At 40.1% G+C, this 14,240-nt stretch overlaps 1 protein-coding gene across 1 annotated transcript in view; it reads left to right on the top strand.

The window, feature by feature from the left end:
• LOC126457918 (ER membrane protein complex subunit 4) overlaps window positions 1-9,833 on the top strand; it is a 68,145-nt gene extending 58,312 nt beyond the window's left edge. The window contains exons 3-4 of the mRNA XM_050094612.1: window positions 5,056-5,173; window positions 9,546-9,833. Of these exons, the coding sequence (XP_049950569.1) occupies window positions 5,056-5,173; window positions 9,546-9,742 (315 nt within the window). The 3' untranslated portion in view covers window positions 9,743-9,833. The remainder of the gene's footprint in view (window positions 1-5,055; window positions 5,174-9,545) is intronic.
• Window positions 9,834-14,240: the final 4,407 nt, after the last annotated feature.

Here is a 14,240-nt window from a genome sequence, read left to right as displayed (position 1 = left end):
CATGATGTTTTAATTTGTTACTTGTTTTCTACTTACTGTATTCTTGACTCATTTTGCAGGTAGTATTCACATATACTACTGAACGTGCATAGAAAAATATATCATTGTGTGACAGTTTAGGAGATATGACGTCATAAATACAGAGATGTGTGAAAAACTGCTGCATCATGCACAACATTTTAATTTATTATTTTTTACTACTTTTGCTGACAGTAGCCACATATACCACTGGGTGTACCTGTAATATTGTATCATTGTACAACACATAATTCAAGACATATGGAATAAACATTGAAATGTGTGAAAATGAAACTGCTTCGCTAGAATACAGGTGAAAAATGTGTGCAAATATGCGTGAAATACATTAAATATATTTGACGTGTGTGTATGTGAGCAAAGCCATGGGATGATTTCAAACAAACTTGGGACATACATTGCTTATAATCTGGAAAGAAATACTGTGGGGGTAAGACTACCAGCCTCCTATTGGGGTGAGTTTGATAATGTGGAGAGAGGAGGAAAAGGAGAACAAGGACAGACAATGAGGAGGAGGAGGGAGAAGAAGAAGAAGAAGAAGAAGAAGAAGAAGAAGGAGAGGCACCGATAGGTGGGAGGGGGAAATGGACAGAGGAAGGAAAGAGGAGGAGATACACAGACAGCAGGAGGGAGCAATAGACAGAAAAAGGGGGAGTAGGAGAAGGAGAAAGAGCAGGCAGAGGGAGAGGAAATGGATATAGAGAAGGGTGAAGAGGAGATCCACAGAGGGAAGGAGGGGGGAGAGGAAATGGATGGAGGAGAATGAAAGAAGAGATAAGAGATGGACTAACAGAAGACTGGAATAAATACACACACAGGCTGTGAGGGGTACTTGGCTAGTAAAAAAAAAATAGATATCATAAGTGCATATGGAATGCAAGAAGTCCACTGAACAAACTGCCAAACAAAATAAATGTGAATAAAATCTATTTTGAACTTAAAGTAAATACATTTTAAACCTTTAATCGTAAATGAGACCACTCGCTGAGAAGTAAAAGTGTTGTCATCAATAGGCGCACACACAAGACGAAAAACTTACTAGCTTTTGGAGTTATCCTTTGAGCTGGAGAGCACACGCACACACATACCTATGCTCTTACATGGTTCCGACTAGGCTCTACAAGAACTTTCCTACTACATTAAAAATTAAAACTCATATTTTAAACATCTTTAGCCACCATGAAGAGGACTGCTGCATACAACTGGTTAACGGGGATTTGTGGGGGTACAGAAATTCTGGAGTTTTAGTTTAAGAAAATTCCCATGAATGTCTGCTTTGTTTTAAATTTCAGTACTCTCGGCATGAGCAAACATTCTACACGTGGCTGTGAAGTAATACAAAATATCATTAAATAAGGTTTTTGTTTTTTGTCAGTGACTTAATTATGTATTAGAATAAGTTTCTGCCTAAAGTTTGTAATTACTTTTGACGTATTCATTGGGCTTTGTGCAGTGTTGTAGATGCAGTGACAGATGCTCTAACATTGTGTAAAGCAGAGAGATCAAAACACCTTCCATTGTTAGATGGAATACTTAAAGCAGAGGCCTTCCTTGGAAAAATGAAGTGTTGTATAAAAAAAACTAATGTCAATTGGACCGGAGAGAGTAGGTCATTTGAAATCATTTAAGTTGACAAGGTCTGTGTACTTATATGCTGCAGTAAATCTGTTATACTCAAGACCTTAGCTACTGACTGAAGTAAGCATGAGTAACATAAGTGTGTCTGCATTTTGAAGATTAAGCTGGATAAGAGTTCCGCAGGACTAGAAGACGTAAAATTTTATCCTACTAAACTCTCACACATCCTAATTCAGTTGTTACGTGACAACCAGCATCACAACTGAATAGTAAGGGGTAGAAACTAGAAAAAAAAATTATTAACTCACATTGCCACAGGCAAACTCAAGTCATGCCAAAGACAGAGACTGCCGAGTGAGGATATGCATTCAGCAGATACGAGATTGTAACAGAGAACCAAAGGAAGTGGAAAAAAAAAATCATTAGCTCGTCGGACATGATGCAAGAAACTCACATACACTGTCTCTCTCTCTCTTTCACAATACCACATAGCACGACCTGACACAGCAATTAACAGACTATTAAGTGAACATGTGGAAGACATTCATTGTGAACAGAGCCTTGAATCATAGCCTCACGTTAGCTCCCATTAAAAACCCCAGTCAGTCAGTCATTTGGATCAGTGCCATTCACAGTAATAGCACTCGAATTCCACGATCACAGTACTGTAGGGAAACTGTCATAGATGCACCAGCACAGTCTATGAAGAGCTGGAGATCTATTCAAGATGATGGCCTTCACCTGATGAATTTCATGCTGCTGGCTGCCTACCATATGCTAATGGAGAAACTGACTGTCTTCGAACACCACGTCGCAGAGTGCTGCCAGTACTGAATTTAAACACGGAATCCAGCAACTTGATCTGTTGGAGTCCTCATTCCTGTTCAACTCTCGGGCACCTCCATGTGTTGAAAACTATTAGGCATAGGGAGGAAATAAACTGACCACACAACTACTGACACTAGGTAAATCATGGATAGGTCATCAAGAGTCATCGTAGAACTCGAAGTGGGACTGAGGACACTCCAGCAGCCAACATGAGGATCATTGTGTGCTGGGCAATGGCCACACCTGCCGGCTGGCAACCTTCTGTGGTGCAAGGGTTGCTGACATCATCTCATGGGCTTGCAGATGTTGAGTTGACTCAACATCCTGGAGCTGGATAAGAAAAAAGCTGAGGCTGGTGTGGAAGAACTAAGTCTTGTAAACTTTGTGAATAAATGACTGAACTTTAATTATGTTTTATTAGTGTCACACACGCTTCACAGGTTACCAACAGCTGTCCTGACTTCACACAGAGGGGTCTCTGCTTGGCTCTCAGCATTATACTAGAACATTATTGACCACTTCAGAATTAAGATGCCTATGGAGGTGTGCTTGTACAGAAAGCAATTGCCTTTCCTATTCTGGCAGGTGATTGACAGGCAACAGTGAATCAGCAGCTTATACCCAGGGATTGCATTTTTCTGTTGCATGTGGGCTTGCCAGGGGTGTTTAGACTATACTGCAAAAGTTTTGCTGGAAAGCCCTCGCACAGTCCTGATAAATCCCTATGGGATTTCAATATTCTTGGAGCCCTGAAAAAGAGAAGTTTGTGGCTGTAGATTTGTTTTGGATGAAGAGGTGCATGTCTTGGTACAATCATGGTTCGGTAGGCAACCACAAGCATTATTCCATGAAGTTATTACCGTCTTGTTTCATGATGGGATAAATATATTAACCATTATAGTGATTACTTTTGAAATAATAAACAGTTTGTGTTTTCCATCTGTCTCGTTTTCATGTGACTGCCCCTTATGTTATCTTGTGAGAGCTGCATTTTGCCAGCAGCTACTTATTTAGAGCTTCCATTTCATCAGTAAATTGATAAATATCGGAGACGGGGGGGGGTGTAATAGAGAGAGATAAGCACTAACTTTGGTTTAGTATACACTACTGCTACAATTTCAGAAAGTTGCCTCTTGCCACTCTTCCAACTGTTCATGTTACATATTCAGTGTTGGAGGGGGTTTTACAAAAATAGCAACTCCTTCATGTGTACGTAGTGTCCTGCTTTTGAATTTCTTCCCCAGCTGCAATGAGAAGCATATGTGCAAGGTTTCGAAACAATGCTAAAGCAGGCAATTCAGTGATAAGTACATTGTCTCCATCCTTGTGTTAAAATTCAGACATCTATATTTTGCTTTTCCTACACCATTTTGCTTATTTTGTCAGAAACAGGGCACCCACCGTGCAGAATAATCCGGTCTAAATGTCGCGTCATGGTTAAAACTAGCACAGTATTGACTAAAAGCTTGGTGCCAATTACTGTAGTCAGATTAAAAAATGGTGGCAGTTCTCCCAGGTCCAGGCACAAACAGGGATTACAGCCTTGCCAGTTCTAAGCATCAGTTGCAGTATGCGCATATGTGTGCTTTGTGTTTGAAGAAAGCTTGTATCCTGCAAATATGTCTCTCACTTGCTTATGTAGAATTTGTAGCTTACCACCACCATCAGCAATTACATCTCGCAACAAATCGAATAAAAATTCACACTATGAACATGTTTAATCGACGTATTGGGCAAGACATTCACAGCAGAGCTCTTGGAACCCTACTGAGCACTCATTGGCTGTTGTAGAATGTGTGACATAGGTCCAGTGACAAGCAAATCGCAGTGAATGGTGATGAATTGTTGGTGAATGCTTGTGTTAACTTCCATGTTCTCTGATGTGAACCAGGTTTCGGGGGTTATAGTTTGTAACACAAGAAATGTGGGCATAGGCATTGCAGTGCTGGTGGAACATCTTTCTAAACTTGTAGGAACAGCAACAGAATTGTCTGGATGATGCAAGTGTATTGTGTAATGTACAGTGTTCAACACCAAATTTACAGTCTTCCTAAGCTGTTCTGTTTTTCAGTATAAGAACATTAGCCCAATTTGTTATTCCCACATAAAACTTATTGTAGGATGAATGTGTATTTACGCGAGCAATAGCCCTGTAGATCAAATTGCCAGTTGCCAATGAAATAATGCTGCTTCCTATTTCTTAATCCAAAGTAGTTTAATGCATGAAGTAGACTTAAGAGTTCATATTTGTTGTATTATAATAGTCACTTTACAGTTATAACCTGTAACAGGTGTTTGTATGATAAGGAAAAGCTCTGAGAAGTACTGTTGTTGAGAGAACAGAGAACAAGTCACTTTTAAAACAAATTGCTATATGCCAAATTATGCAGATGAATTAAGAGGTGGCTGGCTTGACTCCTGAATGTTTAGCTACAGTAGGAAATTAATTATAAGGATGTATATGCACTTAATATTTCCCAAAGTGTGTGTGTGCAGGAGATTTCAGAAGTTAAGATATTTTTAGTCCTTTTTATATTCCTATTAGTGATGTTTAAAGGAGGGTTGTAATTTGAATTTACTTTCCATTGTTCACATGCAATAACTTTGTTTCAGATGCCAATGAACCTGTTTATAATGTACATGGCAGGAAATTCCATTTCTATATTTCCAATTATGATGGTTGGCATGTTAATTGTTCGTCCAGTAAAAGCCCTTTTCACCATGCAAACAAGTAAGTCATGCAATTTAATAACATACAAACCTTAAAAATCACTTGAAGTAGCAGTAGTTTGTAGGTACTAAATGTTGTGGTATGGGATCCAAAGGTCTCAAGGCTGGCAACCAGCAATCTCCCAGATGTGCTCAATAAATGACACACCAGGTAGATGTTGATTGGTTGATAGGAGGAGGAGGAGGAGGGAGGGGGGGGGGGGCAGCTGAGTGTTGTAAGAGACAAAACGAGTTCATCAATCTGTTGGTCAAGGGTTCAGTCATGTCCATCAGGAATGTGATTGGATAAGGGAAGTACATAGAAATGGTAAAGGAGAGACACTGAAGGTAGTACTGATGCCAGGGATGAAAGACACACCAAGTAGATTCAGTGGGCAGGGAAGCAGTGGCACCAGTCATTATTTGCAGATAAAAAGCTTGTTGAATTATCTGATGAAGACGCAGTTCTTTGGTCTGTAAAAACTCCTTGATAAAATGGTTGCTGCTTGGATTTATCTCAGCACCTAAGAATCAAGACAAAATATTGCATCCATTAGTATTCAAAACAATTATCACTCGTAATTATGGAGTACTGTCATTTGTGTGAATGGATTCTTTATTGTCCTGTCAGAAACAACATAGTTCATAGTTATTGATGGAAAATCATTGAGTGAAATAGAAACGATATTTGGCATTCCCAAAAGAAGTGCTATGGCCCCTCTGCTGTTCTTATTTCTATAAATGATATGGGAGACAATGTGAACAGCCTTCTTAGATTGTTTGTAAGTGCTGCTGTCATTTATCATCTAGTAAAGTCTTCAGAAGATAAACACAAATTATAAAATGATCTAGACAAGATACCTGTATGGTGTGAAAAGTGGCAATTGCCCCTGAACAATAGAAAGTGTGAAGTCCCCTATGTAAGGACTAAAAATAATTCATTAAGTTTTGGTTACATTATAAAAGTTGTCCATTCAACTAAACACCTAGGGACTAGAATTATGAAAAACTTGAATTGGAACCGTTACATACATACATAAATTTCTCTCTTTAAAGACAAATGTGTTTCATCCAGCATCTCTCTATCTACAGCCGTATGCTTTGTTTTACACATATTATGCAGTAGTCTGTGTCTTTACTCTTTACTGTGACTGTATACATGGATGGTCTCTCCCATCATGAACTATTCTACTCTGTGCATATCTTGCAAGTGCAAGGTCAACTATTCCTGTACACCCAAGCCACATTTCTTCTACATGCTCCTCTCCAGAGTTAAATGTTTTGGGTTCCTTACTGAGATGACGCAACTGCCTCTGTAGCTAGTTTGCTGAAAATATGAATCCTACGTGGTTTAGTTGCCCTTTATACTTTGGTAGTAATCATTGTTGCTATATAGCATCACAGACATTGGTACCAGTTTTTATGTAGACATATTCAAAAGAGGCCAGGTCTATTTGTTGCTATTAGTCTCAATATATATTCACCATAAGTGCAAATCCAAACATTCTGTTCTAGGTAGTTCTCAGAAAACACATTTTGTAATGTTTCACATGATGTCTTCTGACGCTCGCTGCTTACAGAATGTAATTTCTCAATTAAATCTTCTGTAAAGTTTGGAAGGTAGGAGACGAGGTACTGGCAGAAGTAAAGCTGTGAGTACCGGGCGTCAGTCGTGCTTCGGTAGCTCAGTTGGTAGAGCACTTGCCCGTGAAAGGGAACAGGTCCCGAGTTCGAGTCTCGGTCGGGCACACAGTTTTAATCTGCCAGGAAGTTTCATATCAGCACACAATCCGCTGCAGAGTGAAAATCTCATTCTCAATTAATTGTTGGATGATAGTCTTCTCCAATGATTGCAGTATGATTGGGAAGTTTGCTGTTACATTGGGAAGTGAATCTGGTGGATGATACTGAAGAACCAGAGCACAGTGGGGGGACTTTGAATTGAGCAAAATTTGCCTCCTAATAATGGGTCAGAAATGTACCGTTGTGGAGCCACAACTGTGAAACTACAGCCAATCGGTGACAATACAAAATTGTGTGTTTTACCTGACTTGCCCTGCTAATACCTGCCATGTTAAAGGCACACTTATTGATTAAATTAGGCCAAGATAATTCTTGAAGCTACCAGAGTTCCTAGCTGTATTCAGTAATGATACACCACTGTTTACATGTGATTGGTAATACCATAATGCCATTAATTTATCAAGATAATAAGCTGCAGTATCATGACAGTGCTTCAGCAAGTTACTCAACATGTGCTGTGATAATGTACAATGTTTTTAATAATGAAATATGAAAGCCCCACAGTTTAATTTTTGCTGTCGGATAGAAGAAATAAACTCGGAAGTAAAAGAGATCAGAAATGTTATGCCATCATGTTTTTGGAAACACTATTTTATGCCAAATGTTAAGTGTCTGCTTCCAACATTGCTACAATGTTGACAGCCCCACAAAAAAAGGAAAGAAAAAACTGGCTCACACTCTTTGAACATTCTTTGTGTGTTGTAAAAGTTTGTCACCATTTCAAAAATGTCTAGAATGAAATTTTCACTGTACAGCGGAGTGTGCGCTGATATGAAACTTCCTGGCAGATTAAAACAGTGTGCCGGACCGAGACTTGAACTCGGGACCTTTGCCTTTCACGGGCAACTGCCCTACCTGCTAGAGCAGTTGCCCACGAAAGGCAAAGGTCCCGAGTTCAAATCTCAGTTCGGCACACTGTTTTAATCTGCCAGGAAGTTTCATTTCAAAAATTCTTGCAACCCACTCTTCACACATAGATTTCTGCACCCTAATCTAATTATTAGCAGTAGTATGAATTCCACATATGCTAAGAGTTGAGAATCATTCTGGGACTGTTTTGAGTTTTGAAATTTTTCAAGAACTTTACTCTGATTAATTAATTACTGACAGTTTCATGATAGACTGCTGAGTACTATGTACTCATGTTACACAATCGATTGAAAAATATTACAAGCAATAGGAAGAAGAGGTGGTTGCAGAAAGAGAGGCAGTGTGCAGTGCCTGTAAGCTGCTAAAAGTTAGAGGAAACTTCAGAGATCGTAAACTTGGCAAAGAAATTTGTAAATTTATTCCAACACAAGTATACAATAGTGGCATCTCTCTGTATTTAGATGGGGGAAAGGTAGAATAGTTCAGCCATGCTGGCTGAATTTGATACACTTATCGTTTCAAGATATATCATTTATTTTGATCAGTTTGCAGGAAACTACAACCAGTTTTATGCCAATGGTGAAACAGTTTTTACATTCATTACTGTTATTCTGCCCGTGAGTGGTGATCATCTGATTCTTCAACTGACTGTGTAGACACATAGTTACAAACCTCTGACAGGACAAAGCAAAACATTCTGTATTTTGTTGAAGGCTACTAATGCAGTGGTCAAGATGTTCAGTTGCATATATTACAATTACTCTAGTGGGTGCACTTTTAAAAAGTAATTTTGTGAATTTAATAACAAAAGTTGGAAACAGAAACATTCCATATTGACATAATGTTCTTATAAACACAACTAATGGTTGGTAGGGAAAAAATTTTAACAGCATTCATTAGCATTTTGTTCTTCAGGCCTTGGATTAGGACTACGCCCCATTTTGATTGTGTCAGGTTCTCACTGCTTTCCATGCACTGTTCCTGTACCCATACTTACTGGTATTTCACCCAGTGGAAAACATAAAAAGAACTGGAGTGCAGCAAGACGTTTTACAAAACTTGTAGAGGAGTACACATTGAGCTGCAAGGCTAACACACAGCCAAATTAGGGTTAGCACAAATGATAAACTAAAAAGATTTGTGAAACAACTTTATTATATAGCTTGACCAACTGAAACTTTTGGCTGGAACACTGATGCAATGTAAACACACATTTTCAAAACAAAGACCATGTTTCTCCTCTGGAGTAGTGAATAATAAAAGTAGTTACTAATTTTATGTTTGTCACTCAGCAATAAGTGATGCATGCAACAGCTATTAAGTAATAAAGAAATACATATTTAATGTTTACACTCATGTTTCCAATGTTCATGTACAAATTATAGTTTACTGTTTGAAACTTTGAAGTAAGAAAATTAGTCATCGCAATATTTATGATATACACTAAGATAATTTTGTTACACACTAAACAAGTTGATAACTAATTATTCAGTTAGTCTGCAGTGAAAGAGGCAGTTTTGTAAAATGAGGTACATAAGAGCTCCAGTTTTCTCTGAAAACAAAATTCAGTAGATTGCAGCTGGATTGCATGTGATTAAATGATCATCCTTTACTTTAATGGTGCAGAGCATTACACAGTCAGCCATTTGCCTTAATTTTAAAGTTAATGTATCAAAATTTCATGTTCATCAAAGGACTAAACTTGTGTTTTCTGTTGCCAGCATTCAAAATGATTGAAGGTGATCATGCAGTGGTGCAAAAATTTGCATACCTACTTGGAAACATAGTAAGTGTTGCTCTGGCACTTTACAAGTGTCACTCAATGGGACTGCTACCATCTCATGCTTCTGACTGGCTAGCTTTTGTGGAACCTCAATTACGGATGGAATATTCAGGAGGAGGAATACATCTTGCATAAACACTCATGAATGTGTAAAAATTGTGTGTATATTTATCCTTAATTTGTATATAATATTAAAACAGATAACTAAAAGATAACTGTTAATACACCTATGTATATAATCTCCTAAGTGTTCGGAGGACCTGGGCTGCAGGTGAACTTTCTGTTGGCAAGAAATGTTTGCTCTGCAATTCAGTCTTCTCCCCCTCTCCTTTCCTTTAAGGCATTACCTGCAACAAAACACAATTTAGTAGTCTCACAAGGCAAAATAAGGCTGATTATTTCCCAATTAAAAGTGCAAGTTGTAGGGAAAATGTGACATATTTGATTATTCAGGGCTTCAAAAAGAAACACACAGAGACTTTCTTCAGCTAAAATATATTCAGTTGGATACAAGGGTTTCTTTATGTGGCAAAACCCGAAACAAATAGTCATACCTATCATTCAGAGCAGCTAATTCTTTAGGGAAGGAGTGTCCCACCTTTTGTAAGGACAAAGGTGAGGTGGGCAGGTGTCTCACAGGTCAAAGATAATATACTGGTAAACACTTTGGGCTGAAAATGTCAAGGATGGAGAAAAGTGGCAGGAACAGTGCAGTAAACGAAGTTGAAAAGGAGATATGAAGTTTCGAAAAGTCACAAGCTGCAAGGTTGTTAGAGTGAGATCTTACCTCTGTAGTCAAGGAAACTTAAATTTATATAACAGCAATACTGCAGTTTTGCCTTCTGAAAGTTAAGTATTGGCCAACCATTGTCTGTTTGCATTTTGTTCTCCCATGCATATTAACATAAAACAGCTGAAGAGACAAAATAGTCAGATGAAAGTTGCAAGATTCCCCCACACTCCCATTTCTGGAGAAAGGAGAGGATGATGTCATGTCAAATGGTGGCATACATTTCTTGTAAATGGAAAAACACTATGTCTAAATTATGAGATAGTATGAAGTAATTGACTACAGCAGGCTGTTCCAGCCTGAGTGCCTACCTGCACAGGTGAATAGACATGGGCAAACAGATGACATGTGGGTGGGAAGCTGAGCCACAAAGTACACACAGAATGGTGTGCAATACAACTTACTAGCACTCACGGGCACAAGTCCATTATAGAGAGGCACATGGAGATTGGTTTCATACTGGGACCAGAGGCCTTTAAATTAAATGAATAACAACTCTTGTCAATTCACAATCCTTTGAAAGAACTTGTGGAGGCCATGTGTCCGACAAACTGAATTACTATTATCCAATATCACTCTTGACACAGAAGGAAATTCTCCATAATAGGCTCAGGTCACCATCACAAGAACACGTATTTTTCTCTTACTGCTAAAATTTGAGCTCACAGAGATATTAATCAAATCCAGACATGCATGAGACGAAAAATTGTCCTTCATTAACAGGACTGAGTGGTTGTAGTCACATTTCTTATTATGGTGCCTCTCGAGTTACTGCTGTACTTACAGTATGTTTAAAAATGAACATACTGCAAACTCTCCATTATCATGGTGAAGGGTATACCATTTGTGGATTATCCACGCATAGCCTGATGATTTTACCACTGGAAGGTGATGTGGGTTCCAATCCCACCGTCTGACATCTCTCAAAGGTTTTTTCCATTGTTTCCCACATGAATAAATTCTAGTCCAAACTGAAGCCAGTTTTTAGCAACAATCAGTAGCAATGTTTGCTTAGTGGAAGAAAAATTGAACAACAGGGCTCAATGTTGTGGAGAAATAACACAGCCCTGTGCCACATAGTGAACATGAATGACAAAATTTCACATTTGATGAAAGAATTCACAGACGATTTGCACTAAGCTCTTCTGGTATAGGAAGTCACAAGAGAAGAATTGATTACATGGTGCTAGCAATTCATGACTCTCAATGTCCCTTCGGAAGTTATGCAAGACCACCACCATGACCTCACTTCATACGCCACATTTATGGCAGCCAGAAATGTTGAACTGAGTAAGCAAGAGGGGGACAGCCATGAATGAACACTGACCTCATGGGTGGAGATGACCAAGAATGTTAACAGGTGTACTGATTTTTAGTACCATCACACGACCACCAAGCAACCAACCAAAAATGAAGGTACAAGCAACATCCCACAGAACAGACATTTGGAGAACTGAGACAACACACTGGTATGTTGTCACTGTGGAACCTTGGACTCATTATAGGCTACTGCAGAGACAGGAGACGGGATTTCAATAACCAGTATACTGTGACATGCCCCAACAGTTCTACTCAAGCCAGTCAACTGTGGACAACTGTCACCCTTTTGTTGGTTGCAGGAATAATCCTAAGGAGGGCACTAAAGGCAAACACTGGAAAGCCTGACTAAACAAGATAGAAGCAAAAAATCAAAGAGAAGTAGGACAGGAGTGAGAGAGGATAAGATGGGTGAGCCATTCTGCCCAGAATACAACTGGAGTCCCCAGAGCATGGTATGTGGTAGGAGATGCAACCTCTGCATTCCATCAACACCAACTTGCCGTCTATTACCCCAAGAAGGGCAGCACACACAAGATGATAAAATTTTACGAAAGATAAACATTTGAAATGGCTAGCATAAAAGAAAAATAAAAGGGTGGGAAAGGTAGGAGCAGCGCCAGGCTAGATTTCTGAGCAAGGGCTGCTGTGGGCCCCCGGGCCAGAGCAGGTGAGGGGAGCCCCGCCAACCCCTCAGGTGGTCAATGAGGTCAGTGCCCCACCTCACAGAGATGAGTAGAAGCCACATTTGCGGATGAAACTTAAAACTAGGTCAGATGCTTTGGCATTGTCCACTAACATCAAAGGTAGCATCTCGGGAAAGTTAAGATATTGCCACAAAGTAGCTGTCAAGAGGACACCTCATTAACTTTGCCAAATGGTCGGCATGTTCATTCTGTGCAATCCCAAGATGTCCAGGGCTCAAAACAAAGGTGACAGCCATCCAGCTTAATGGAGGTCAGACAGATGATGCATATTAAAGCATCTTGCCAGTGCAAGAACAAGTGAGGCTAAAGGCTCGTTTGATGGCCATGAGTCTAGCAGTGAAGACACATCCATTTGGTAGAGAGTGTTGTTCACTGCACCTTGGGTGCATGTGCAAAACCAGTTTGTCCATTGACCAGTCAGTTTATACCACTCACGAACCCAAGAATGCATCAAGGACAGCCAGAAACAAATGGTGAAACATAATGGGATCAACTGAATCTTTCAATCTCCAAAGGATAAATCAAGATAGGTCCGAGGGAAAGCACTTGTCATGGAGATGTACGTGATTGCTTCCAGACAAAAGGTGACAGTGAGGAAAGTTAGAATTCAGAGCAGAGACACTGTAGTCTAACTGCAATTGTGATCCCAGTTCTCCTGATCCATAGTGAGAGGGACCCCAGCCTCTGATTATGCTGTTCAGTGCTAATTCAAAAGGCTGTTGCAAGTCGGACCCCTCAGTGATGTATCGGGTTCAATGACCATAATGATGAAGGCAATGTTGAACCATATCCCTGACTCCCATTATCAAGACGGTACACAAGGGTAATGTGGTCTGTACCCCAGGTGATGGTACTGAGGCAGTGAAGTGTACTGAGATGTCATAAGCATCTTGGCAAAGATGGGAAGCTGCGCCAATCATGCATTGAAGACCAGTCCCAAGAAGCGATAAGTACCTACCACATTGAGTGACTGGTCATCAAGGTAAAGTTGTGGTTGTGGATGAGGAGTCAGGCAGTGACAGAAGTGCATGACGTGGGTCTTTGTGGCTGGAAACAAAGCCGTGGGGATGGCCCTTGACTGTGACTTTCAAATGGTGCCCTAAAGTTGTTCAGCAACACCCACATTAGAAGAGTGAAAATCGTCAGCTAACAGGGTGCAGGGCAGATGATACCGAAGACCCCATGGCTGCTGCTAGACCATGGATGGCCACTAGAAAGAGACGGACCCTTAGTACAGAACCACATTCTCTTGGATATGGGGGGCGAGGGGGGGGGGGGGGTACTATGGGAAGCACTAACTTGAATCCAGAATGTACAGAAAGAGAAGCGTTTCTGGACAAAAATTAGAAGCAGGCCCCGGAGACACCCTTCATGAAAGGTTGAGAGGATGTGGTGTCACCATGTGATGTCTTAAGCCTTTTGTAGGAGTTAACATTGGTCAAAAGTAATCAGATGGCAGATTCCAGGGAAACCAACTTATAGTCAGTGAAATGGCCTTGGCAAAAACTGCCCCGGGATGGAGCCAGAAGGCCCCAAGACTCGAGGAGCCAACACAGCCCATGGCTGACCATGCATTCGAGCAACTTGCAGAGAATATTGGTGAGACTAACTGTGCAATAGCTGTCCATCTCTAGTGGGTGCTTAAATGGTTTCAGTAATGGGATGATGGTGCTTTCTCACCACTGAAATGAGAACTCGCCCTCACTCCATATACAGTTTAAGACAGTAAGGAAATGATGCTGACAATCCACTGATGGGTATCTGAGTATTTGTGTGTGGATGCAGTCTGGTCCTGGGGCTGTATTGGCGCAAAGGGCTA

The sequence above is a fragment of the Schistocerca serialis genome, chromosome 2 (genome assembly GCF_023864345.2).
Source record: "Schistocerca serialis cubense isolate TAMUIC-IGC-003099 chromosome 2, iqSchSeri2.2, whole genome shotgun sequence".
Taxonomy (NCBI): Eukaryota; Metazoa; Arthropoda; class Insecta; order Orthoptera; family Acrididae; genus Schistocerca; species Schistocerca serialis.
This window is presented reverse-complemented; position numbering and strand designations above follow the sequence as displayed.